The sequence below is a fragment of the Stigmatopora nigra genome, unplaced genomic scaffold (assembly GCF_051989575.1).
Source record: "Stigmatopora nigra isolate UIUO_SnigA unplaced genomic scaffold, RoL_Snig_1.1 HiC_scaffold_29, whole genome shotgun sequence".
In the NCBI taxonomy this organism is placed as follows: Eukaryota; Metazoa; Chordata; class Actinopteri; order Syngnathiformes; family Syngnathidae; genus Stigmatopora; species Stigmatopora nigra.
In genome coordinates, this window is record NW_027551608.1 from 1,749,737 (window position 1) to 1,774,006 (window position 24,270).

At 40.6% G+C, this 24,270-nt stretch overlaps 1 protein-coding gene across 10 annotated transcripts in view; it reads right to left on the reverse strand.

The window, feature by feature from the left end:
• Positions 1-24,270, reverse strand: part of setd5 (SET domain containing 5) — a 108,818-nt gene that overhangs the window by 78,043 nt on the left and 6,505 nt on the right. For 9 of the 10 annotated variants that reach the window (XR_013325503.1, XR_013325505.1, XR_013325504.1 and 6 more), the window contains exons 2-3: positions 22,182-22,440; positions 14,200-14,302 (exon numbers count right to left, since the gene is read on the reverse strand). Coding sequence is in view for 7 of the 10 variants with exons in the window: in XM_077711765.1 (XP_077567891.1) it covers positions 14,200-14,302; positions 22,182-22,252 (174 nt within the window). In the remaining 3 variants the exon portion in view is untranslated. Of the gene's footprint in view, positions 1-1,154; positions 1,250-14,199; positions 14,303-22,181; positions 22,441-24,270 lie in introns of all 10 variants that reach the window. The other variant, XM_077711769.1, reaches the window with a different exon arrangement.

Below are 24,270 nucleotides of genomic sequence, written 5' to 3' on the forward strand. Positions count from 1 at the left end.
GTAGAAGCCCAGGAATCATGGTTTAAATCACTGGAGATAAGGAGACTGGGGGGTGTGGCGGCTGCAGCCGCGACAGTAGCGTGAAGCAGCTCGCGAGCGACTGCCGCACTGGCGGAAGGTGATATACGCGGTTATCACGATTATGTGCGAGAACTCCCAGGGGGATGTAAAACGGCCTGATGCTAACAGCTACTAGCTCAATATCTCGAATGCAAAGTTTCTCCTTCACCGTAATAAGTCCAAGGCTACACCATCTGCTATTACTAAAAACAGCTAGTCCCCCACCTTCCTTCCTACCGCTCTCCTCAGCTTTCCTGTCCGCCCGCACCAGTTGAAATCCAACCAAGGAGACGGGAGAGTCCGGTTAGTTCCTTGGAGCATATAATACAGCAATTCCGATAATCTCATTGTAGTTCGGTAAGCGCCGTTAGCTCTTCCATTTTATTGGGGAGAGAGCTTACGTTCCCCATAATAATAGATGAAATGCTGGGTTTGAAGCGTCGCTTTGTCTCATGACATTTTTGTCCAGCTCTGCATCCACTTCTCTTTCTCTTTAACTCCGCAGGGATGTCCAGGGGCAGGGTGTTGTGTAGAGCTAACAGCTGATCCCTTGTGCAAGACACCGGAGCCATGGCTGAATGGGTCCAAAATTGTCCAGAATTTGCAGAGATAAACTAAACTAATAGAACAAAGACTTCCTCTCGCACAACTTGGAGTCTTGAAGTGGAATCTTGAAAGTAATAAAATATAATATAGATAAAATATAGAGTAAAGCATCAAGTGAAGTATTAAAAAAACAATAAAACGTAAAAATAAAAGATTTTAAAAAAGCTGTAAAAACAGAATACAAGTGAGGACTTAGAGAGCTAAGGACACTGGCTGCTGCTTGAACAGCGCCATAGTGTCGGCAACTAGTAATAATGTTTGGACTTGCGAAGGCGCTGTTTTCCAGCTCAGGTCTAATAAATGTATTATTTTTTTCTAGATCAAATCTTACTATCATGCAATCTACCAATAGTGCCTTAGCAATTGACTGTTGCTCACGATCGACGTATTGAGCACCCCTGAATTAAACTTTTAGGAAATAAAATTGTAAATTCCATTTGAGAATTGTGTTCATATTGGTAGATATTTGTTTTACCAGATTTCCATACCATATGTTGTGAATATATGTTTTGTCACGGTGACATGTGTTCAGCATTTGCCAGTTCCCAGTACTGGTGCAATCCTTGGTGTGAGCTGAGAAAAACTACAAAAAAACATTTATAGCAATTTTTAGTCACAAAAGATGGATGCGTGTTATACTCGAATAAATACGTTATCATATTGACTACATATAATGTTGAATATCTATTATGTTGACTACCGTATTTGCTTGCATATAAGCCGTATTTGTCGCTAAAAAAGACTAAATCCAGGTTATGGCTTATATGCACATAAAAACACGACATGCCACAACTGCAAGTTGACGAGGCCATTACACAATAACGTCATGACCCAATGGCGCAGTGACGTCAAGACGTGAGACAATGCGACTGATAGTCATTTATTTCAAAATAGAGAAAAAGATAAACAGATAAAACACTAATCAAAATGTATTTGGACATGAATGAATGAAATCCAAGAAGAAAAAGGTTATCTTGCATAAAACGTGATAAAACTTGCTTTTACCTGTCACTGTGTTGACATCTTACCGTAAATAAACATGCTCTGACTTGCCAGACGCAAGTAGTAATACATGTGTTGCATTGTTTACCATCTCAATAGTTGGTAAAATTGATCGAATGTCTTGCGGTCGGTCGTTAAAGTATCAGCCTTAATACATGCGTAATGTGTATATCATGCTAATATTGCACCCAGAGACTTGATGAACACGAGACCGCTACTGGTGGTGCTTTCGTTACTACTATTTGTCTACATACAGGCAACACCCTTTCGGTTTCAAAACGCAAAAGGAATGATTGTACATTTGTGATTATGAAATGTTTTAAAAATCCGCTTTGATTTTTTTTCTTTTTTGTTTGTTTGAAAGTGACAACTATTGCAGTAATATGAGTCATCGGGGGGAAAGAAATTGAGATATTTCAACATTAAAAGCAATTTGGCCGCGACAACATCGTAAACTTCTGGTAGGAAAATTGTCATTTCTGTCACTGAAAAGCATCAGGTTCTTATCAGTCAGACTTATTTATTTTTTCAAATTAAATAATTTGAAATTTTGCTTTTACAAATACAGGCATATTAACTTCCTTACGATATTGACCCCAATCTCATACATTATCTCAGAAGGGATGCAGCTTATACGCTGGGCGACTTATATAAGAGTTAATGCGGGGCCTATTTTTTAGTTATTGATTATTTATGTGCACTTCATGATAAAGCTTACCGTATTTACTAACTTTTGAGGGACATAAGATTGATGACCGAATCAAAGGTACGGCTTATATGCGCATAAAAACATGACATGCACAAAACTGCAAGTTGGTGGCGTCATGGCACGATGACATCACGATGCAATTGCGCCATCATGACGCAAGACAATGAGGCCGATACGGTCTTTCAAAATTTAAAAAAAGACAAACAGATAAAACGCTAAACAAAATGTATTTTGACGTGAATGATTGAAATTCAAGCAAAAAAAACTTCTATCTTCAAATGAAATCAAAAGCTTTTATTGTCATTATACACAGCTGCGTAGAACGAAATTGGTGGTGCTACTCCACAAAGTGTCTTTTCCCAGTTATAAACAAATATGTAATATGAAAATATTAGAAGTCACTTCCAGGCGAGGTAAATTCAAAAATATTGCACAATCTAAGATATTGCACATTGTGCACACCCCGGAGAAATTGCACAGAATGGATTGTGTGTCATGCTAATGCAAGTTCAGAGCCCTAATGACTCTGGGAAGAAAACTGTCCCTAAGTCTATTTGTGCTTTGTGAGACCTGTAGCGTCTGCCAGAGGGCAGCAGCTGGAACAGGTTGTGACCAGGGTGGTATGGGTCCCTAACAATGTTGTCTGCCGAGGTAGTGAGGGCTGGCATTGTCTTCCAGTGAGGGCAGGGTGCAGCCGATGATCTTCTGGGCGGTGTTGATCTGCATGGCTATTTTGTCTGCTACCGTCGTTCCAGCATACCACACTTTAATGCAATATGACAGGATGCTCTCCACAGTGGCTTTATAGAAGTTTACCAGAAGTTCAGTGTCCAAGTTGTTCTTCCCGAGTACCCTCAGGAAATGGAGTCGCTTCTGGGCCTTCTTCACCACTGCCATGGCTTTGGTAAACCAGGAGACCTTGTCCGTGACATGGTCCCCCAGGAAGTTGAAGGACTGAACCCTGTCTACGCAAACTCCATTTATGAGGAGTGGGGTCAGATCTGTGCTGCGTATGCGAAAGTCCAGGATTATTTTAGTTTTCGTGGTGTTTAGTGTAAGATTGTTCACCAAACACCACGTCTGTAGGCAGACGGAGATGAGTCCGACCACAGTGGTGTCATCAACAAATTCTATGATAGAGTTGACGTGTTAGGTATGTAAACAGGGAGTATAGAAGAGGACTCCGTATACAACCTTGAGGGGAGCCATTGTACAGTATAATGGGGGGAAAGGTGGGGCAGTGATAATTTTACAATTGGCACACTGCGAGTCCCAGGGATTCGCTTGTCTGAAAACTGTGCGTCCCAGGAAACTTGTCACGAGTCCCAACATACTACGGATGCAAATAAAACATAAACAACGATATATAAACATTCAGATTTAATTTATTTATTATATGGTTTAGGGTTAGGGTTTATTTATCATTGTACTAGCCTTTCAGCTCGTAGATCCTCCTCTCTTTGCAGCCTTTCCACTTTTCCAGGGCCTTTTGATGGTTCACACTTTTAGCCAGCTGCACTACCATCAGTTTGTGCTGAGTTTCCACTTGCAGCCTGTTTCTTTTCTTTGTGAGGATTCTGTTCTGCACAGAAAAACCTCTCTCACAGCCAGCTGTATGCACAGCTGATGTAAGAGCCAGCTGAGCCAATCTTATCATGTTTGGCATCTCTTCACTGTGGTACTGGCTGATCAGTTTCCAGAGATTGCTCATCTTGTCTCTTGGGTACTTTTCAGCCAGTACAATTTGCTTGAGCATTCTCCACTCCCTCTTTGTAGCAGTTGATGATATGATTGGCTGTAACTACTTGATATGATGATATGATTGGCTGTAACTACTTTGTCTTTTGTTGCTGATGCCTTTTGTCCGATTTTTTTGTTGTTATTTCGCAATGTGGGAATTTCCAGTGCCAACTTGTGTCCGGGCAAAACTATGTGTCTATCCAGGGTGCATTTTTGAAAATTCGTGCATTTAGCTGCCGCAATCAATCCATTTACCTGCTTGTTATCCGTACAAACAGCACAGTACATGAAATTATTTTCCTCGTCATATCGTAACCACGCGAACAGCTGCAACCAAGTCTTTTGAAATGTGCGTATTTTTCCTTGCTTACCCCGTTTTGCTTCATGATCATCGATCGAATCTTCTGCAGTTCTTTTCTTACTAGTTGTATTTTTAACTGCGAAATAACTATCCAGACTGTTTTGCTTTTTCTGAAACATTTTTTATCTTTCTTACACTATTACGAAACTCTTGCAATCGCTTCCTCTCCTTCGTCTGCTAGTGTCTGCTAGTCTCGTTCACGCGAGAATTATTTCGCAAAGATTATGTGGAATAAATTGGTTTGCTATCGGATATATATGTGTTTTGGTTTTTTTTTTGATAAAAAATTCTTTGCGTCCGAAAAAAGCACATTACTTGAAATTGTGCGTCCGGAAGAAAAGCTGTGCGTATCAGACGCAGGACGCAGAGGTAACGAGAACACTGGTGGGGACCAAGTGAAACAGTTTGTGGACGATTCGTTAAGAAGTTCTTAATCCAGCAACAGATGGAAGAGGGTTGTCCAAGGTGGGTGAGTTTGTCAGCCAGAATGTCCGGTATTATAGTGTTGAAGGCTTTGCTATAGTAAATGAAAAGCATCCTCACAAAGTTCACATTGTGCTCCAGGTGGATCAATGCTGTGTGTAGAGCTACGGCGATGGCGTCCTCAGTGGACCCGTTTGCTCAATGAGGAAACTGGTGAAGGTTAACTGAGGGAGGGATTGTATCCCTGATGTGGTGGGCGACCATCTTTTGGAAGCACTTCATGATCATCATGGTATCTTGCATAAAACGTGAAATACTCACTGCTCGCTCGGGGAACGGCCATCTTACCGTAGTTAAACGTACTCTGACCGACCTGACGCGAGTCCACTTACTGTGCCTGCTATTGCTCGTTTAGGCCGCCGCCATCTTACCATAGTTATACGTGTTCTGGCCGTAGCGTTTACCAGGCAGCACATAACAATAGTTATTAACACATATTGAAGGTCTTGTGGTCGATCGTTAAAATATAAACCTTAATACCTGCGTAACGTGAATGCAATTATTGCGACCAGAGACTTGATGAAGGCTACGTAAATCGCTATGGGCATATTTCCTGGTTATGCTAATGTTATTTCCTTTTTGAATATGTCTACGTGCAGACATCACTCTCCCTTTCGGAACACAGAAATTAAATGCTTGTACATTTGTTATTATGCAATAAAACAAAATTCCGCTTTAATTTTTTAAATTTTTATTTCTTGTTTGAAAGTGACAACTATTGCAGTAATATGAACCATCGAAAAAATCGGCATCTTAAACTTCTGGTAAGAAAATTGTAATGATGTCATTAAAAACGTTGGGTTCTCATCAAGATACCCTTTTTTTGAATTGAATAATTTGATATTTTGCATTTACAAAGACACCAATTTAATTTGAACCAATCTAACCGCTGATGTGATAGTATATTTCATAATGGTAATCAATTGAAAGCTATTTAAGTGTTGAATCTGATATTCAGTGCCTTGTGAAAGTATTCAGCCCCCTTGAACTTTTCAAACTTTTGCCACATTTCAGGCTTCAAAGGTAAAGATATAAAATTAAAAAAAATCTCAAGTATCAACAATAGCTGGGACACAATCGTGAACTGAAATGAAATGTATTGGAAATGTTAAACTTTTTTAACAAATAAAAACCTGAAAAGGAGGGTGTGTAATATTATTCGGCCATCTTGCATTATTACTTTGGAGCGCACTACATTTTACTGCAATTACAGTTGCAAGTCACAAGAGGCATGTCTCTATCAGTTTTGCAAACCAAGACTGAAATTCTTGCCCTTTCTTTCTTTGCAAAACAGCTCAAGCTCAGTGAGGTTAAAAGGAGAGCGTTTGTGAACAGCAGGCTTGAGCTCTGTTCACAGATTCTCAATTGATCTGGACTTTGACTTGACAATTCTAACACCAGGTTACGTACGTTTATTTGTAAACCAGTCTATTGTAGATTTGGCTTTATGTTTTGAATCATTGTCCCGTTGGAAGATAAATCTCCCAGTTTAAGGTCTTTTACAGACTCCAACAGATGTGATTCCAGAATGGCCCTATATTTGGTCCCATCAATCTTCCCATTAATTTTAACCATGGTGCTTGTCCCCGCTGAAGAAAAGCAGGCCCAAACCATGAGACAGCCACCACCATGTTTCACAGTGGGAATGGCATACCTGTCGGCCTCTGCCGATAACTGCCCTTAAAAATGATTATGATTCCCCGTACAAACCCCCCAAAAATGTACAAACACCGTACGACACATGTTTACTCGCGGTAACTCGTTTCTTACTAGGTGGCTCCTCCATGCTTGCTTCCACGATATTTACTCTATGTATATCTACGCATGCGCATGTCATCCTTTATCGATATTGCCGTACGGACCGCTAAAAAAATACATACGATTGAGGATAATTTTTCCTGATATACCGTGACAATAGTAACGATCGATGACAGTAGCGTCGTTGGCTACCAGCCTACGAGACTATTTGAATTTTAGCCAAAACGGTCTTGTTGAGATCGGTTTTCATAAATATTGGCGTTTTTTTTCCCCCCGTACAAAAGTTGGTGTACGGCGTACATGATTTGAAATAGTAAAAAAAAAACGTATAAAACGTACAAGTTCACAGGTATGGGATGGCATGTTCGGGTGATGAGCTGTGTTGCTTTTAAACCAAGCATAACGTTTTGTGCTGTGGCCAAAAACATTGATTTTGGGTTCACCGGAGCACCTTCGTCCCATCAGCTGTCAGGCTCTTTAACAAAAAATGGCTGTGTTTAGACTGTACATCTGTGCTTATATATGTGTATGTATATATAAATGTATGTATGTATGTATGTATGTATGTATATATATATATATATATATATATATATATATATATATATATATATATATATATATATATATATATATATATATATATATATATATATATATATATATATATATATATATATATATATATATATATATATATATATATAGATAGATAGATAGATAGATAGATAGATAGATAGATAGATAGATAGATAGATAGATAGATAGATAGATAGATAGATAGATAGATAGATAGATAGATAGATAGATAGATAGATAGATAGATAGATAGATAGATAGATAGATAGATAGATATATAGATATATATACACACACACACACACACACACACACATATATATATATATATTGTCACTCTCCCTTCCGTAAAGGCCAGATTTGGCCAATGTACGACTGATTGTTGTATTTACAGATTCTCCCATCTCAGCTGTTTGAAGTTTATCTAATGTGATCATGGGCTTCTTGGCTGCATCTTTGATCCGTCTTCTTGTTTGAAGCGAAAGTTTAGTGTTTTCGTGGGTTGGTAGATTTGCATTGTGGTCTGATACTCTCTCCATTCAACATGATTGCTTGAAATGCTTAAAGCTTGGGAAATCTTTTTGTATCTAAATCCGGCTTTAAACTTCTCCACAACAGTATCTCAGACCCGCCTGTTGTTCCTTAGTCTTCATGATGCTCTCTGCATTTTAAAAACAACTGGGCTATTACAGACAAGATTTATACGGAGATATTACAAACTGGTCGATTGTATTTATCATCATCAGTCAACATTGGATCCTTCAGTTTACTGGACTAACGTAAGGGGCCGAATAATATTGCACGCCACTTGTGTTTTTATTCTTTAAAAAAGTTCAAAATATCTAATAAATTTCATTCCACTTCAGGATTATATCCCACTTGTTGATTATTGACAAGAAAATGTAATTCCATGTCTTCATGCTCGAAGCCCTAATTGCGGCAAAAGCTTGCAAAGTTCAAGGGGGCCAAATACTTTTATAAGGCACGATATGTGAGATGATTTACCGACAATTGCATTAATGTTGAACATGACATGCTCTTATTTGGAAATGTTTAATGGGAGTGCGTGCTTTCCGCTAACTGATTCCTACCCTCGGTGCGACGCGAAAGCCTCACGACATTGTTTCTATATTTTGCATTGTTTATAAATGCTGTAACCCACCGAGTTTTTATATTTGAGGTGTGTCAGCTTTCAGAAACGAAGATTTGGGAGAGGACTACCTACAATTAGTTCATAACAAGCTCAAGCGATTAGTGCATTGTACATAGTACTTTTTTGCATGTCTGAATTTTAGTTCTATCGGTGTTGATGACCAATTAACATGAACTGTGTCATCTGCAATAAATGGTCAACACGCACGTGTGCTGAGCGCACACACATACAGTTATACTTTTAAGATACGGGCTTAATGCGTTCCGGAACAGAGCTTGTATGTCAAATCAATTTTTCCCATAGAAATGAACTAAATACAATTAATTTGGTCCCACCCTCTACAAAAAAACACGGTATTACAATAGAATAACATATTTTTATTGGTTCAAATTCACCACCTACTCACAAAGTAACAAATACCCATATTGAGGTTATGATCTTCAATACTAAAATGTCACATTACTAATAATTACAGACAGAGGATAAAATGAAGAAGGACAGGGGAGACTTGATGGACGCATCCCTAACATAACAAACTTTAAATTTAACTTAAATGACCTTAGATTAAAAAACACACAATACATTTTGTGTTAGGTTCATCAATAATTATACTTTAATATAATTATAAAACAATACAAGGAGACATCTATTAATTAAGGACATCAATTAATTTAGCATCTCTGGTGTTACTTGCAAGGAGAGTTCATTCGGACATCGTTCTCGTCATAAATTAATTTCTGGCGAGCGGCATTTTCTCCTGCCCATTTAAGGCCTCAAATCAAAACAATTACAAGGTTATTGATTGAATCCAAATGTGTAGGCAAAAAACAACTGCAACAATAATCGCATATCAGTTATTCATTAATAACAATTAAGGTCGCAACTCAAAAACAACTCCATTGGAGATTAAACAAACAAGCCCCTTTATCGAAACGAGTGTCACGATTTAAGACAATACGCGAGTAATCACGGAGGTCTGTTGATAGCCATCATGCTGAATCAGCAACAATTAAAGCGTCCTTCACAGGTTTGCATCACGAACTTGCATCTGGGGTAAGGGTCAGTCATATCTTCCAGTAATCAGTCCTCGGAACGAGGACTATCTGTCTTGGAGAGTGACCTCGAGTTTGCCCCCGTCCAAATTGAAGAATCTCATACAAAACAATGTTTAAATGTGCACATATAAAATAGTATTACAGAATAACCCCAACAGCTTGATATCCTTTAGCTTATACCATCCTTATGGTTCCGGATGGTACATATTGTCGAAGTACTGCTCTCATATTGCTGAGGCAGCTCAGCCACGCGTGCAGCACTTATGTTTTGAGATTATTTCGTTCTTAATATATTGCAATTAACCACGAAATAATCTCAAATCATCATAGGCTTTTTCTTCTCACTACACTGAGTTGCACCGGCTTGCTTCGGACCCATTCTTTTTCTCTTAATTCTGCACTGATTAACGCAAACGAACATAAAAAGATATAACCTGTGTCCTCGTAGATACACATTATTTTATTTTTACGCAAGGGCGATGCGGCGAGAAAGACGGTGCACTGTTATCATAAGCAGCCTCTCGCGAGCTCGGCCACCAGGCTCTGTCTCGTATGCTCATAACTAAAACCTGTCTCGTGTCTCAAGGCAAATATTTGCTGGGAATTTCCCTCGTTTCTCAAATTTCTCATATGTTGGGGCACTCGTATTACTTGTATTACTGTACACGGGCGCATCAATAAATTGTGTGAAAACACATCATTTTTATTTAATGTGCGATAAATTGATTTATTGTAAAAGTGGCACCTCAAGATACGAGTTTAATTCGTTCCGGGACTGAGCTCCTATGTCGACATTCTCTCAACTCGAACAAACGTTTCCCATTGAAATGAACTAAAGACAAATTCATTCGTTCCAACCTTCTGGAAAAACACCAAAAATAGGATATTGGATTGACAAAATGTTTTATTTCTTCTAATTCACCATCTATTAACAAGGTAACGGCGGGGAGGCGCTTTTTCCACGGCAACACACTCGTTTCATAACATAAACAAATTTAAATGAACTAGAGTAACGATGCAGACACTCAAAAATAAGTTTAATCTAACCCTACACTTAACTTAATTCTAATTTTGTATTTTAGTTTGATGCCTTTCTTCTCCCGGGTTGGCTGTAGTTGCCCCGCCTCTAACCTGACTTTCACTATCGATGCGCTGTTTGCGTTTGTATGCCCTTCAAAATATTCCAAAAATGATGGACACAAATGTCTTCACAATAGGATAACGCACGACCACGTGCCAACGAGAAGTAATATATACTGCTCGTATTAGCGATCGCTCCGCATTTGCGCAGTGCCGGGGAAAAAAACACTGGAAATTATGCAACGCTCTTCCCAGTGCTAGTAGATATCTGTTATACACGATGCGGCAAAAAAGACAGTGCGCTAAAATTATAAACAGCCTCTCATGTCTTGGTCACCTGGCTTTCTCGTATCTAGAAATTTGTCTCGTGTCCGGAGATACATATTTGCTGGAAATTTTACTCGTATTGCTCATATGTCGGGGTGCTCCTATGTCGAGGTACCACTGTATATCGCGACAGGCTTAAAGAACATGCCCAAAATGTTGTGGCGTGTGTGATGCTATAATCGGAACGAGAGTCCGCTGCATTTTCATTTACACTGTGGCAGAGCAAGACCCGCAACAGAATTGTTTCACTTGGGAGCCTGGAATAAAAAGATTAATATTTCGCTTTCCTTTTATACTGTCATTAAAACGTGAAGCCCTTCCACAACACACAATTGTTGCAGTTTCCCGCCGGAGCCTCCCTTAAGTCTACCAGAGCAGATATTTTCAGAGCTTCACAGTTGTAAAAGTGACAGCTTCTGTGCCTCTGGGAAGGTGACAGGTAAAGATAGAGCTGTAGAGGGAAGGGTATCCTTGTACTGGCTCTTGACTAATTCATTTGAACCAATCCTATTTACTCCCAAATTACCCATTATTAAACTCTTATCCAGAGGATGGTCTCTTTGTCCCGACGGATTTTGGGAGTACAGTGTTTCCTCGGTTATCGCTGTTAATGGGGACCGGGACCACCCGCAATAATTGCATTTCCGCGAAGTAGGGGTGCCCCTTCAAAAATGCTTAAATAAACGTGTAACACGTGCACAAAAGCACCACCAAGCAAAAACCTGTAAACAGCCATGACGTCATCAATGCCATTCATGAACTCTCACCATGTTATTGACCATTTCTTTGGCCTTTTTTTTTGATGCAATTACTAATTCTTATTAAATATTTTGTTTCCACCTCTTGTAAAATGATGTAATTTATAATTTTAACTTAATATCTTTAATTTTTTTATTTTCCTGAAAAAAATCTGCGAAGCTCTGAGTCCGCGATAGCTGAAGCGCGAAGTAGTGAGGTAACACTGTAAATAGACATTTTTCTAAATACAAGTACGTATTGCAATATGCTGGCCCTAATTTTTATTCAATATTCTTATATATGTACACATACACACGCTCTTGTTACATGAGAAAAAAACACTAGAGGACTTACTAAAATACAAACTAGTGGGCTTAGAGAACAATACCTGAAAATGCTACTGAACACACTTACTTCTATTGATGTGTGCCTAATAATTTCAAATAATTTTCGATTATTTTAGGAAATAAACATTCAAAACGATTTGCTGAGAACCTTAATTCAAAGATTAATCTCAATGTTTTCTATGCCATAGTGATAATTTTACAATTGGCACACTGCGAGTCCCAGGGATTCGCTTGTCTGAAAACTGTGAGTCCCAGGAAACTTGTCACGAGTCCCAACATACTACGGATGCAAATAAAACATAAACAACGATATATAAACATTCAGATTTAATTTATTTATTATATGGTTTAGGGTTAGGGTTTATTTATCATTGTACTAGTCTTTCAGCTCGTAGATCCTCCTCTCTTTGCAGCCTTTCCACTTTTCCAGGGCCTTTTGATGGTTCACACTTTTAGCCAGCTGCACTACCATCAGTTTGTGCTGAGTTTCCACTTGCAGCCTGTTTCTTTTCTTTGTGAGGATTCTGTTCTGCACAGAAAAACCTCTCTCACAGCCAGCTGTATGCACAGCTGATGTAAGAGCCAGCTGAGCCAATCTTATTGTGTTTGGCATCTCTTCACTGTGGTACTGGCTGATCAGTTTCCAGAGATTGCTCATCTTGTCTCTTGAGTACTTTTCAGCCAGTACAATTTGCTTGAGCATTATATATATCTTCCATGGACATCCAATGTGCAACTTTCAATAAAGCTGTAACTACTTTGTCTTTTGTTGCTGATGCCTTTTGTTTGATTTTTTTGTTGTTATTTCGCAATGTGGGAATTTCCAGTGCCAACTTGTGTCCGGGCAAAACTATGTGTCTATCCAGGGTGCATTTTTGAAAATTTGTGCATTTAGCTGCCGCAATCAATCCATTTACCTGCTTGTTATCCGTACAAACAGCACAGTACATGAAATTATTTTCCTCGTCATATCGTAACCACGCGAACAGCTGCAACCAAGTCTTTTGAAATGTGCGTATTTTTCCTTGCTTACCCCGTTTTGATTCATGATCATCGATGGAATCTTCTGCAGTTCTTTTCTTACTAGTTGTATTTTTAACTGCGAAATAACTATCCAGACTGTTTTGCTTTTTCTGAAACATTTTTTATCTTTCTTACACTATTACGAAACTCTCGTGTGTTGCTATCGCTTCCTCTCCTTCGTCTGCTAGTGTCTGCTAGTCTCGTTCACGCGAGAATTATTTCGTCTGTTAAGTCTCGTCACGCGAGGTTTCTCATTGCGAGATTCAAACAATGGCGGACGATCGTTGTGAAGCAAAGATTATGTGGAATAAATTGGTTTGCTATCGGATATATGTGTTTTGTTTTGTTTTTTGATAAAAAATTCTTTGCGTCCGAAAAAAGCACATTACTTGAAATTGTGCGTCTGGAAGAAAAGCTGTGCGTATCAGACGCAGGACGCAGAGGTAACGAGAACACTGTATGCTGGTGTAAATTACAGCCCCCCCTGTTATAACTACTTTTTTCTTGTCATTATAGTACTTACTGTTATAACTACTTTGTTTGGCCGTGAATAAATGCCCTTATTATTCTGAATGAATGCTGTTTTCTGTAACTTGTTATTCTAAATGAATGTTGTTATCTGTAACTCGTCGGCTAAACGTCTTTGGGCAACTCGACGGCCACGATGGCATACAAACCAGGAAGCGACAGCTACACCAGAAGCACATACTTTTTGAGCTAGTAAAACAGACCAGCTAGCACTTAGCTTGAAACATTCCTTTTCGGAGATTGGCAGGCATTTGATTACCATGCCATTCGATAAAAAATTTGAATAAAATCAACCATATAACTCTTCAGCGTACCAGCAATTATGGAAAATATACACCCACACTTATATTGTATCAAAGTGTCAGTTCGTCATTGTTGTCCAAATAAAATATAAATTAAAATGTGAGTGAGCGGACCCACTTTCGTGTAGTACTGCTAACCCACAAAGACAAATTGTTGATACTTTTCTGTTAATAAAACGTAACGTCATAGTGGTCACTGAAACCATACCAGCAAATGTCAATTTCAAATTAAACAACTCATGTAAGGGGGCTAACAGAGGGGTAATAATTTGGTCCACATGCATGAATTATAATTTTCTATTTCACTTCATTTTCGTTGGATGAGAAAATATACTCATTTATACTTACGGCATATGGTAGCCCCCGATAGCCATGACTTTGTGCATTTCCACAACTGTGGTTGTTGAAGTTTTTCTCATTAACAGCAGGGCTTGCTTCAACGGATTCAGGGCTGAAATGTTATAATAATTGTGAGGTCAAATCCATACACATATGGCATTTAAAAAAAAGTATTTAGCAACATTCCTTCTTATATACTTGATAGCGCCACTAGATGGAAAGACTCAGAAATTCCTTTCAAGCGGAACAACAACGTAGAAAATTGAATATAGATTTCCTTTTGTCTTTTAACTCCCCTTTGCACAAATCTGTCTATGATTTCCAATTGAGACAATATCTACAAATAAAAAGATAACATGAAAGTTAAATTAAATATTTAGAAAGTTAAGTCAAAGAGTAAATCCAGCAACCACTAAAAAGTTAAATATGGAAATCATAGCCCACGTCACCCAACAAATGCTTGCAATGTAATGGATTAATTAAAATATTATGAAGTGGGCCAATATCTAACAGATATTTGAATAATAAACAGTATTTTTTTTAAATAATATACAAATTTGATTTATTTATTTAATTATTTTAAGCTGAATTGAAAAAATATGTTAAATAGTAATAGAAATTGCACCAACATGAATGTAGTCTGTAACATAGGATAGCATGTAATCGGCCAGCAAAGGCGCAGAGAAAGCCAATAGGTGTTTTTTTTCTAGAAAAAGGCAGATATGGGGGCTGCTAACGGGACTTGATCGCCTGGGGGAGGGCATATGATTTTGCGAGAGTCGAAACACCCAATGATACAGGGATACATCAGTAAAGATGGGACCCAGCGCATCCATGAGATGTTTCTCGAGAAAGAGCGTGTCGCAAACACATTTGATATTGTTTTAGAATTGAATTTGAAGACTGCAATCATTGGACACAGTGGAAAGGGGACAGTGGCAGCTGAATAATGGACATACTCCACCCACAACAAGTGTTCGCTCCAGGTCGTCGGGTGCTGGGACACCAGGTAGCGAAGGTTAGTTTCTAGTTCACGGTTTAACCCTTCGGTATGGGGAAACCAGGGATAAGGTTTCCCGAATACGGGATGAATAAAGTTATCCAATCCAATCCAAACTCAACGAGGTGGGAACAACATAGCTTTGACATTAGTGAAGATTTCTTGCAAATGATTGTAGCATGTGGATACATTAGGCAAACCTTCACACATCTGAGCCATATTCCGTATTCCAGTTACAGGACTATTCCTGTTGCCCAGGCCCCCACTTTTCTCACACCCTACCTCATGCAGTGACCTTCCCTGTGGACCAAATCAATGTCGGACTGTGTTTTCTGAGCCAGGGAGAACCCATGAATAATGGGTACAAAAGAGAACTGATTACATAAAAAGTCACTCTGTCTAAATGATTATCAATGGTCACGGTAACAGTCTCTGTCCTGTAAGTGATTCATACAAGGTCCTTCCCTGACAAGACTGGTGAATCAAGAACATGTGTAACACGTTAACTAACGAGTGATGAATTCAGTTTTCGTCAGCTCCCAAGTCCTTGAGGGCATTTCATTTAGTCATGGTAGCAGTCTCTGTCCGGCGAGTGATTCATACAAAGTCCCTCCCTGACATGTTTGGGGTGAATCAAAAACATGTAAAACACGTTAACTAACGAGTGATCAATTCAGTTTTCGCCAGCTCCCAAATTAAAGAGGGCATTTAATTTGTATTAGTGACCATGTAATTCATGTGTTACAATTGCTGGTGGACTTAGCGGCTGTTTTTTAAATTCTTGGTCTGTGCTAGGACCGGGTCAAAACCACACTGATGTCCCTCCTGTCCACAGCAGAAACAGCATCTTGCGTAGACGTCGTTGTCGCTCTTCTGCCGTGAGTCCAGTGTGACCTCATAGGCTTCTCGGGGTGGTGGTTGGCTTGGCGTCCATCAGCACCCACCACAGGGACTACAGGTTTGGAAAGATTGTGTAGGGTGGCAGAGATGACCTGATATTATAAGAGACGCCTCGCCGAAATAAGCCCCACAGGGCACCATCAGTCTATCCAGTTCCCGCCATTGCAGCCCAAACCGGATGGCGTTATCAGCCAGACTGAGCCTTCCTTACTGGAGTCTATAATGCGTTGCTTATCGGGGCACACAGTGAAACACTATCGAAACGCAAGCTAGTGATAGACTATCCAACCACATAGTAACCAATTCACCTGCTTGCCTGTCAGACCATGAAGGTCCAGTTTGGCCTCATCAGTTCCATATATTCGGGGCATGATCTTAAAATGGAGGTAGCATTCGAACAAGAAGGTTCTGCAGTCATGCATCTAACCTAAAAACTTGTCAGGAGGCACCAAGGTGGGAAGATAGGTACTCGGACGTCTTGCCGACGGACAGTTTGCCGATGGACAGTTTGCCGACGAACTGTTCGCCGACGGACTGTTCGCCGACGGACTGTACGCCGACGGGCTGTTCGCCGACGGACTGTTCGCCGAATGGACGTTTCGCCGACGAACGTTTCGCCGACGGACGTTTCGCCGACGGACGTTTCGCCGACGGACGTTTCGCCGACGGACGTTTCGCCGACGGACGTTTCGCCGACGGACGTTTCGCCGACGAACAGTTCGCCGACGGACTGTTCGCCGACGGACTGTTCGCCGACGAACAGTTCGCCGACGGACTGTTCGCCGAATGGATGTTTCGCCGATGGATTGTTCGCCGACTCTGGCCGGATGTTTGGTCGCCCAGACGTTTGGTCGCCCGGACGTTTGGTCGCCCGGACGTTTGGTCGCCCGGACGTTTGGTCGCCCGGACGTTTGGTCGCCCGGACGTTTGGTCGCCGGACGTTTAGTCGCCGGACGTTTGGTCGCCGGACGTTTGGTTGCCCGGACGTTGGGTCGCTGGACGTTTGGCCCCCGTTGGTCCCCGGTCTTTTGGTCACCAGTCAAATGGTGACAGAAAGTAAGTACTGTTGGAAACAGTTCTCAACAAGAGTTCAGTATCTAAATATCTATTGTTGATTCATGAGAGAGAGAGGTTAATATTTAAGTACTGTTTAATATCTAAGTACTGTTGAAACCAGCTCTCAAGATTATATTCACAAGAGTTTAATATGTAAATATCTTAGAAATTAAACTGTCTGTCATGAAACAACAGGAGATATTTAAATATTAAACTCTCGTGAATCAACAGTAGATATTTAGACATTAAACTCTTGTTGAGAGCTGTTTTCCACAGGACTTATTCTCTGTCACCATTTGACTGACGACCAACGGGGACCAAACGTCCGGGCGACCAAACATCCGGGCGACCAAACATCCGGGCGACCAAACGCCCTGCGACCAAACGTCCGAGAACCTTTGACGACAGACAGTTCGCCGAACGGACAGTTCGCCAAACGGACAGTTCGCCGAACGGACAGTTCGCCGAACGGACAGTTCGCCGAACGGACAGTTCGCCGAACGGACAGTTCTGGGCCAGCTCCTGGACTTTACCAGTCCACTTTGGCTACCAAAGCACTGATCCCAGGATGAGCATCCAGCCGCCTGCTTGAGAGCATTGAGGTGTTCATCGTGGATCTTCAGCCTGACCCCTTGAGCCCCAAGAGCGGCTTTTAGCTTTTTGGTCTCAGCTGAATCGATAGTGGCCAGTGCATTCTGTCAATATGGATTGAACACTGAGACGGACTCAAGGAAACAACACAAAACACGTGAATCCAGAAAAGTGGACAAGGCAAGAAACTCAAAAACAAAGGATGAGTGTCGTGGCTTAGTTTCGAACACAAAGTAGGCACTAGCAAAGAACAATGAAACCTAGAGGAATACAAGGACTAGGGCAAATGACAGACAGGTGAAGACACTCAGGTCATTAGGAGCGAAAAGCTGTCATAGTGACTACAGATGAACTACCAAAATAAAACATATTACATAAAACAATGATGCTGCCTGCTACGTGTAAGAATGAGATTCTATAACAGCAACTGCGACTTTGATACCCAGCTTTATGTTTTTGACTCAACATCAGGCAGGAGAGTTTGCTAGTTAGTCTCTGGTTTCCCACTATCCTGTCAGAGTGTTCAATAATAAAGTGTTATGACTCACACAGATCCAAACTATTTACAATTCAGACTCTTGGACATTAAAATGTGATTCTGGGGAAAAGTTCAAACCAGAAACAATCCCCACATACGACGCAAGAGTAGAGCTGGGCGATAAAACGACCAATCTTCAGGAGACGAAAAGGATAATAAGTTAGCAATAGAGGTTGACATAGCGTACAAAAGCAAAGTGACAACAACACGAACAAAATGAGCAATTATGAGATGCAGGACAACATAGATTACTAAAAGATCAAAGTGAATTTTCCCTGGCTTTTTCTAAAACTTGTTATCTTGGGTAAAAATGGGTTCATCCAACTTTTTTATATTTTTTGTAAATGGCCAAATATGAGGTACTTTTTCTTTTTGTGAGGCTGAAAATAGTCTGCTTGCCAATGGTGATTACTTTATGAATTCCATTTTGCTTAGCACATTTTTATTTTATTAAAAAAAGACACCTGTCAAAATGTATGCAGTTTTTACTCTTTACTTTTCATAGTGTAAGGAGTGAGTTATTATATTTATTGCACAATACAAAAAGAAAAACAAATCACCATATTTTATATTCTCTCTCCTTATAAAGTAAGGCTTTGTATGTATTTGTCATCGTTTTCCTGCAACCTGTACAAGGAATAAAAATGGAAATTATCCCTCGGCTACAATCTTACATATTTACATATCAGAGCTGGGCGATAAAAACGATAATTATCGTGAAATAGTTATGGTCAACAATAGTGTTAAAAATGTTAGCTAAAATTTTGATAATTTAAAACTGCAATTAGAGCAACGACCAACACAGAGAAAGAAGACGCTGTTGTGAGATGTAAGCTAGTTCCAGAACAACGCTCAGGAGAAAAGGATGATCAGGAAATTAGCTCCATTTTGCACTATACCCCCAAGATTTAGCAGGCCTTTCATGGCATGAAACAAGTGCTAGTGTGTGGTCAACATTAGCACTTTCAGATTAAAGTGGTACCTCGACCTACGATCAGCTCGTGGTATGACGAAAATTTCGATCGAATAATTCACCCGCGATATGATCTAAATTTCGAGATGCGACCAAGAAAGGTGGCCATGACATGAGAGGCTGTTTAACATTGTAGCCCGTCTTTTTTGCCGCATCTCTTTCATGTATAACAGATATCTATGAGCACTGAACGGTAATGAAGTATACTCATGCACACAACACCGGTAGCCAATGGCACCCTTTCTCAGAATAAAACTTCATTTCCCACAATCAATACGTGGGTATGCTGTTGCATTTCCTGTTTCCCCCCCCTTAGCATGTTAGCTCCCCTTTACAGAACGACCGCTCAAACAAGAATACTTTTCGTTGGCAAGTGGTCGTGTGTTATCCTATTGTGAGGACATCTGTGTGCATCATTTTCGGAATATTTTGAAGGGAATACAACAACAACAGCCCATCGATAGCAAACGTGAAGGTGGAGGCTTGGCAATCAACTAACCCGGCTTGAACGAAGGTAAAAAGAGATTAAAACAAAATTAGAATTCAGTTTTGTGTAAAGGGGGGGGGGGGGGGGAGAGGGAGGGGAGAGAGAGGTGGAGAGAGAGGGGTGAGAGAGAGAGGGGTGAGAGAGAGAGGGGTGAGAGAGAGAGGGGTGAGAGAGAGAGAGGGGTGAGAGAGAGAGGGGTGAGAGAGAGAGGGGTGAGAGAGAGGGGGTGAGAGAGAGGGGGGTGAGAGAGAGGGGGGTGAGAGAGAGAGGGGTGAGAGAGAGGGGTGAGAGAGAGAGGGGTGAGAGAGAGAGAGGGGTGAGAGAGAGAGAGGGGTGAGAGAGAGAGAGAGTGATAGAGAGAGAGAGAGAGAGAGAGAGAGAGAGAGAGAGAGAGAGAGAGAGAGAGAGAGAGAGAGAGAGAGAGAGAGAGACAGAGAGAGAGAGAGAGAGAGAGAGAGAGAGAGAGAGAGAGAGAGAGAGAGAGAGAGAGAGAGATTTACTAGATACCACACACAATTTGGACAGAGTACAGCTCGTAGTTTTTGGCCCTTGCATAAACCCCCCAGCCGACAAACAAAGCCCCAAAGACAAACTATTATCACTTGGCCTAATGACACCTTCCCCTGACTCCAAGACTGCTTTGAAAAGACAAAATGGAAAACTTTCCACAACGAGGATAGGGGCACATTCACATACAGTACAGTCATCAAGTACTGCATGGCTACTTGCTCTTCATCGACTACAGCTATGCCTTTGACACCATAATCCCAGACATTCTTATCCACAAATTGGCCAAATTTGGGCTCCCACTTTCTACCTGCTCATGGATTAAGGACTTTCTGGTCAACCGACTGCAGCATGTGAAGCTGGGTCGCCACCTCTCATCTGCCTGCACGATCAGCACTGGCTCACCCCAAGTCTGTGTGTTGAGTCCATTATTCAACTCACTCAATTCGCTCAACACACACAACTGTAGGTAGGTCCACAGACCCTAAGAACATCTTTGTGAAATTTGTGGATGATACAACGGTGGTTGGAATGATCAGATAGGAGAATGATCATATAGGGCAATGAGGCGACCAACAGAGATGAGGTCCTTAGACTCAGTCAGTCGTGCACTCTCAACAACTTGGCGCTGAACGTTTCCAAAACCAGAGAACTCATCCTGGACTCGTGGCGGAACAAAACTGCTTCTGCCCCCTGTATATCAATGGAAAATCTGTAGACTTTCAAATTCCTGGGTGTCCATATTTGTGCTAATGTCACTTGGACAGCAAACACCACAGCACTCGGCAGGAAGGAGCAGCAGCATTTTCCTGAGAGAACGTACGCAGGATGGAACAAGTAAACACCAACCTGCTGATGACCATCTACCGGTCAGGCATTGAAAGCAATGTTCCCTCTAAGATGCACGTACGTCTGTGCAGTTGCGCACTACTCTAGTTTTCTGCGCGCACAGCAAACATATGCAGCACACATAATAAAATCCAACCTGGAATGGAAAAAAAAAATAATTCATTACAATTTTTTTCTTTGCGATTTTGCAATGCAACTCAGAGTGGCAGCCTGTCAGCCAAGGATAAAAAGTCCTAACTTGTCACTTTATGTTACAGCTGAAGCTACTTTGCTGTTGCATGTAATACACACCAAGCTAGGCTCTCACACACACACAGAGGGCCAAATTTCGTCCAAGTTGCTTGCTCAACCCCTCCCCTTTATAGTGTTAAAACTATGTAACTAAGGCTGTGGAAACAAATAAAAAGATGACAGCCCAGAGAAGGTATATAAAAATCGTCCAGGCTCTACTGATCAGAAGAGTGTCCCTCTCTCTTCATTTCTGCATGCTTAAAAATGTCTCATTGGTGAACCGGACACCCATTTATTTATTTGTTCCCTTCTCAAAATTTGGCGATGCTGCAGTCTACTAACAGAACATACCAATTCTTCCAGTAACAAAGGAATACAAATACCAGATTATCCCCATCTCTGCAGCGAGTGGGCACTTTTACAAAGGGCAGTTTTGTCAACTTTAACTGGAAGCATTATGTTACTTAGTTAAATGGACAGTATCCCCCGTCTCTCTCGCCACAACGCCACCTGATCTCAATTGCATCTCCCCATAAAGCTCCTCGGTGAGCAGTTACATCTTGACTACAATGGGTGGAGGTTGAAAATTGTTCCTTTCTAAAAATATTCGGCGGGATCAATTAATGGAATTTTGTGTTGATTTCATTCAATTGTGTTGAGTATATCCATTTCACAGATTTAAAAGATGGAGTTAAAACAGATGACACGAATTTGAAGCCCTTAATACATATTGATATTTTAAAAGGATACAATAATGACCAATAATGAAGCTGCTGGGTAAAAGTATTTAACCTTTTCTTTACTTAATTAATCTTTTCTCTTCCTTTACATCATAACTTTTTTGTCAGCAATGACTTACTCTGATCCAGCAGCCATTTCTGTGTAAGATGCTTCAGGTGTAGTGACTCCCAAAGCGATTACTATGCTCATGACGTCCAGCACAGCCACACTTGGGAGAAAGGGGAAGAGGGGGGAGGAGAGGGGGCAGGATGGAGATGTGGGGGCGTAAGGGGAAGGGACGTGGGTGGACAACTCACAGGGCTCCAACTAGAGTGAAAAAACAGTCCAATGGCGGAAAGCCGCTGAGCCGTAGCCCCCGGCTTACGGTCATTGGGAACCTGAGGAGAGAAAAGAAGGAAATTGAAACAGTTCTTACAAAGCGGCATATAGTAATCCCGCGAACTTCGTGGATAAAGTAGAAGAGATATGGCCGGCCGGGATAATAAAAAAATCTTGTATATCTGAATACCGTAATACCTCGACAAACGAGCAATTTGAGATACAAGTAAAATTTCGGTCAAGTATTTATTTTGAGATACGAGACTAAATTTGATATACAAGCATACTGCGGACACAAGAACAACATGGGCACCGTCTTTCTGGTCGCAACTCCCTCGTGTAATGTATCCACGAACACTGAGCAGAGCGTTGCATTTTTTTAGTGTTTTTTTTCCATTAGTCAGTGCGAATGGCGTATATACAGTGTTCCCTCGCTACTTCGCGGTTCAGCCACCGCTGAAGAGCTTTGCGTATTTTTTGGGGGAAAAATAATAAAATACAAATATTACATTGAGACAACATATTTAACAGTTATTTTTTGTCATAACATGAATTTCACTCTCTCTACCCGTATTCTATATGGTGTACTGTATACAGGGGGTAAACAAAACAAAAAAAATAAAAAAAAATAGATTAAATTAAAATTAAGCATTTTTGAAGAGGCATCCCTACTTCGCGGAAATTCACTTATCACAGGTGGTCCGGGTCCCCATTAACCGCGGTAACCGAGGGAACACTGTACCCTACTTCTCGTTGGCAAGTGTTCGTACGTTATCATATTGTGAGGACATTTGTGTGCATCATTTTCAGAATATTTTGATGGGGAATACAAAAGATAACCATCGGTAGGTTCCATCTGAAAGTCAGGGTGGAGGTGAGGCAAATAGAGCCGACCTGGGAGAGGAAAGGTATCAAAGTTTAAAACAAAATTAGAATTAGGTTTAGTGTAAGGTTAGATTAAACTTATTTTTGAACGTGTCTGCGTCGTAATACAAGTTCATTTAAATTTGTTTAATTTGCTGTGCAAAAAGTCTCACTCTCCCTCCTCCTTCTCTCTGTCCCCACCGCAAAATCTGTCTAATTTTAGGACTATTAAACACATTGTAGAACTATTAAACCACTTGTTATTTGCTACTTTGTTGATTGATGGCGCATTAGATCAAATAAAAAATGTTTCTCCAAACGAATATCCTGTTTTTGGTGTTATTTCAGAGGGTTGGAACAAAGTCATTTGTTTTTAGTTCATTTCAATTGGAAACGTTCATTTGAGTTATGAGTAAATCAACATAAGCGCTCAGTCCCGGAACGCATTAAGCTAGTATCTCGAGGTACCACTGTATTGGTAAAAACAGAAATCACATTTCTGTTTAATTCATGTAAGATTAATGTAATGTGAAACCTTCCCAAACTGTTCAAACTATCATAGTGGTGCCGCTACTTGTTCCGGTACGAATATGCTTTGTCCGAGACATGAAACTGTCAAGACGATTGCCATGGTTGACTGATGTAGGCAAAACCACCTCTACATCAACACCAGTAAGACAAACAAAAAATGGTCATCGATTTTCGGAGGAATCCTCAACAGACCACTCAGGTGAACATCCAGGGTACAAACATTTTAAGTACCTGGGTGTAGACCTCAACAACAAACTATACTGGTCCACAAACATAGATGCCCTGTATAAAAGGGGCCAGAGCCGCCTGTACCTCCTGAGGAGTCTACGGTCCTCTGGAATGTGCAGGATACTACTGAGGACTTTTAACTACACTATGGTGGCATCTACAGTGTTTTATGTAAAATTATCAAAAGACAGATAAAAATGGCGTAAGTCAGGGCAACCCTTCTTCTCTCAGCGCCAAAGAAGAAGCAATATGTCATAGAAGAAAAA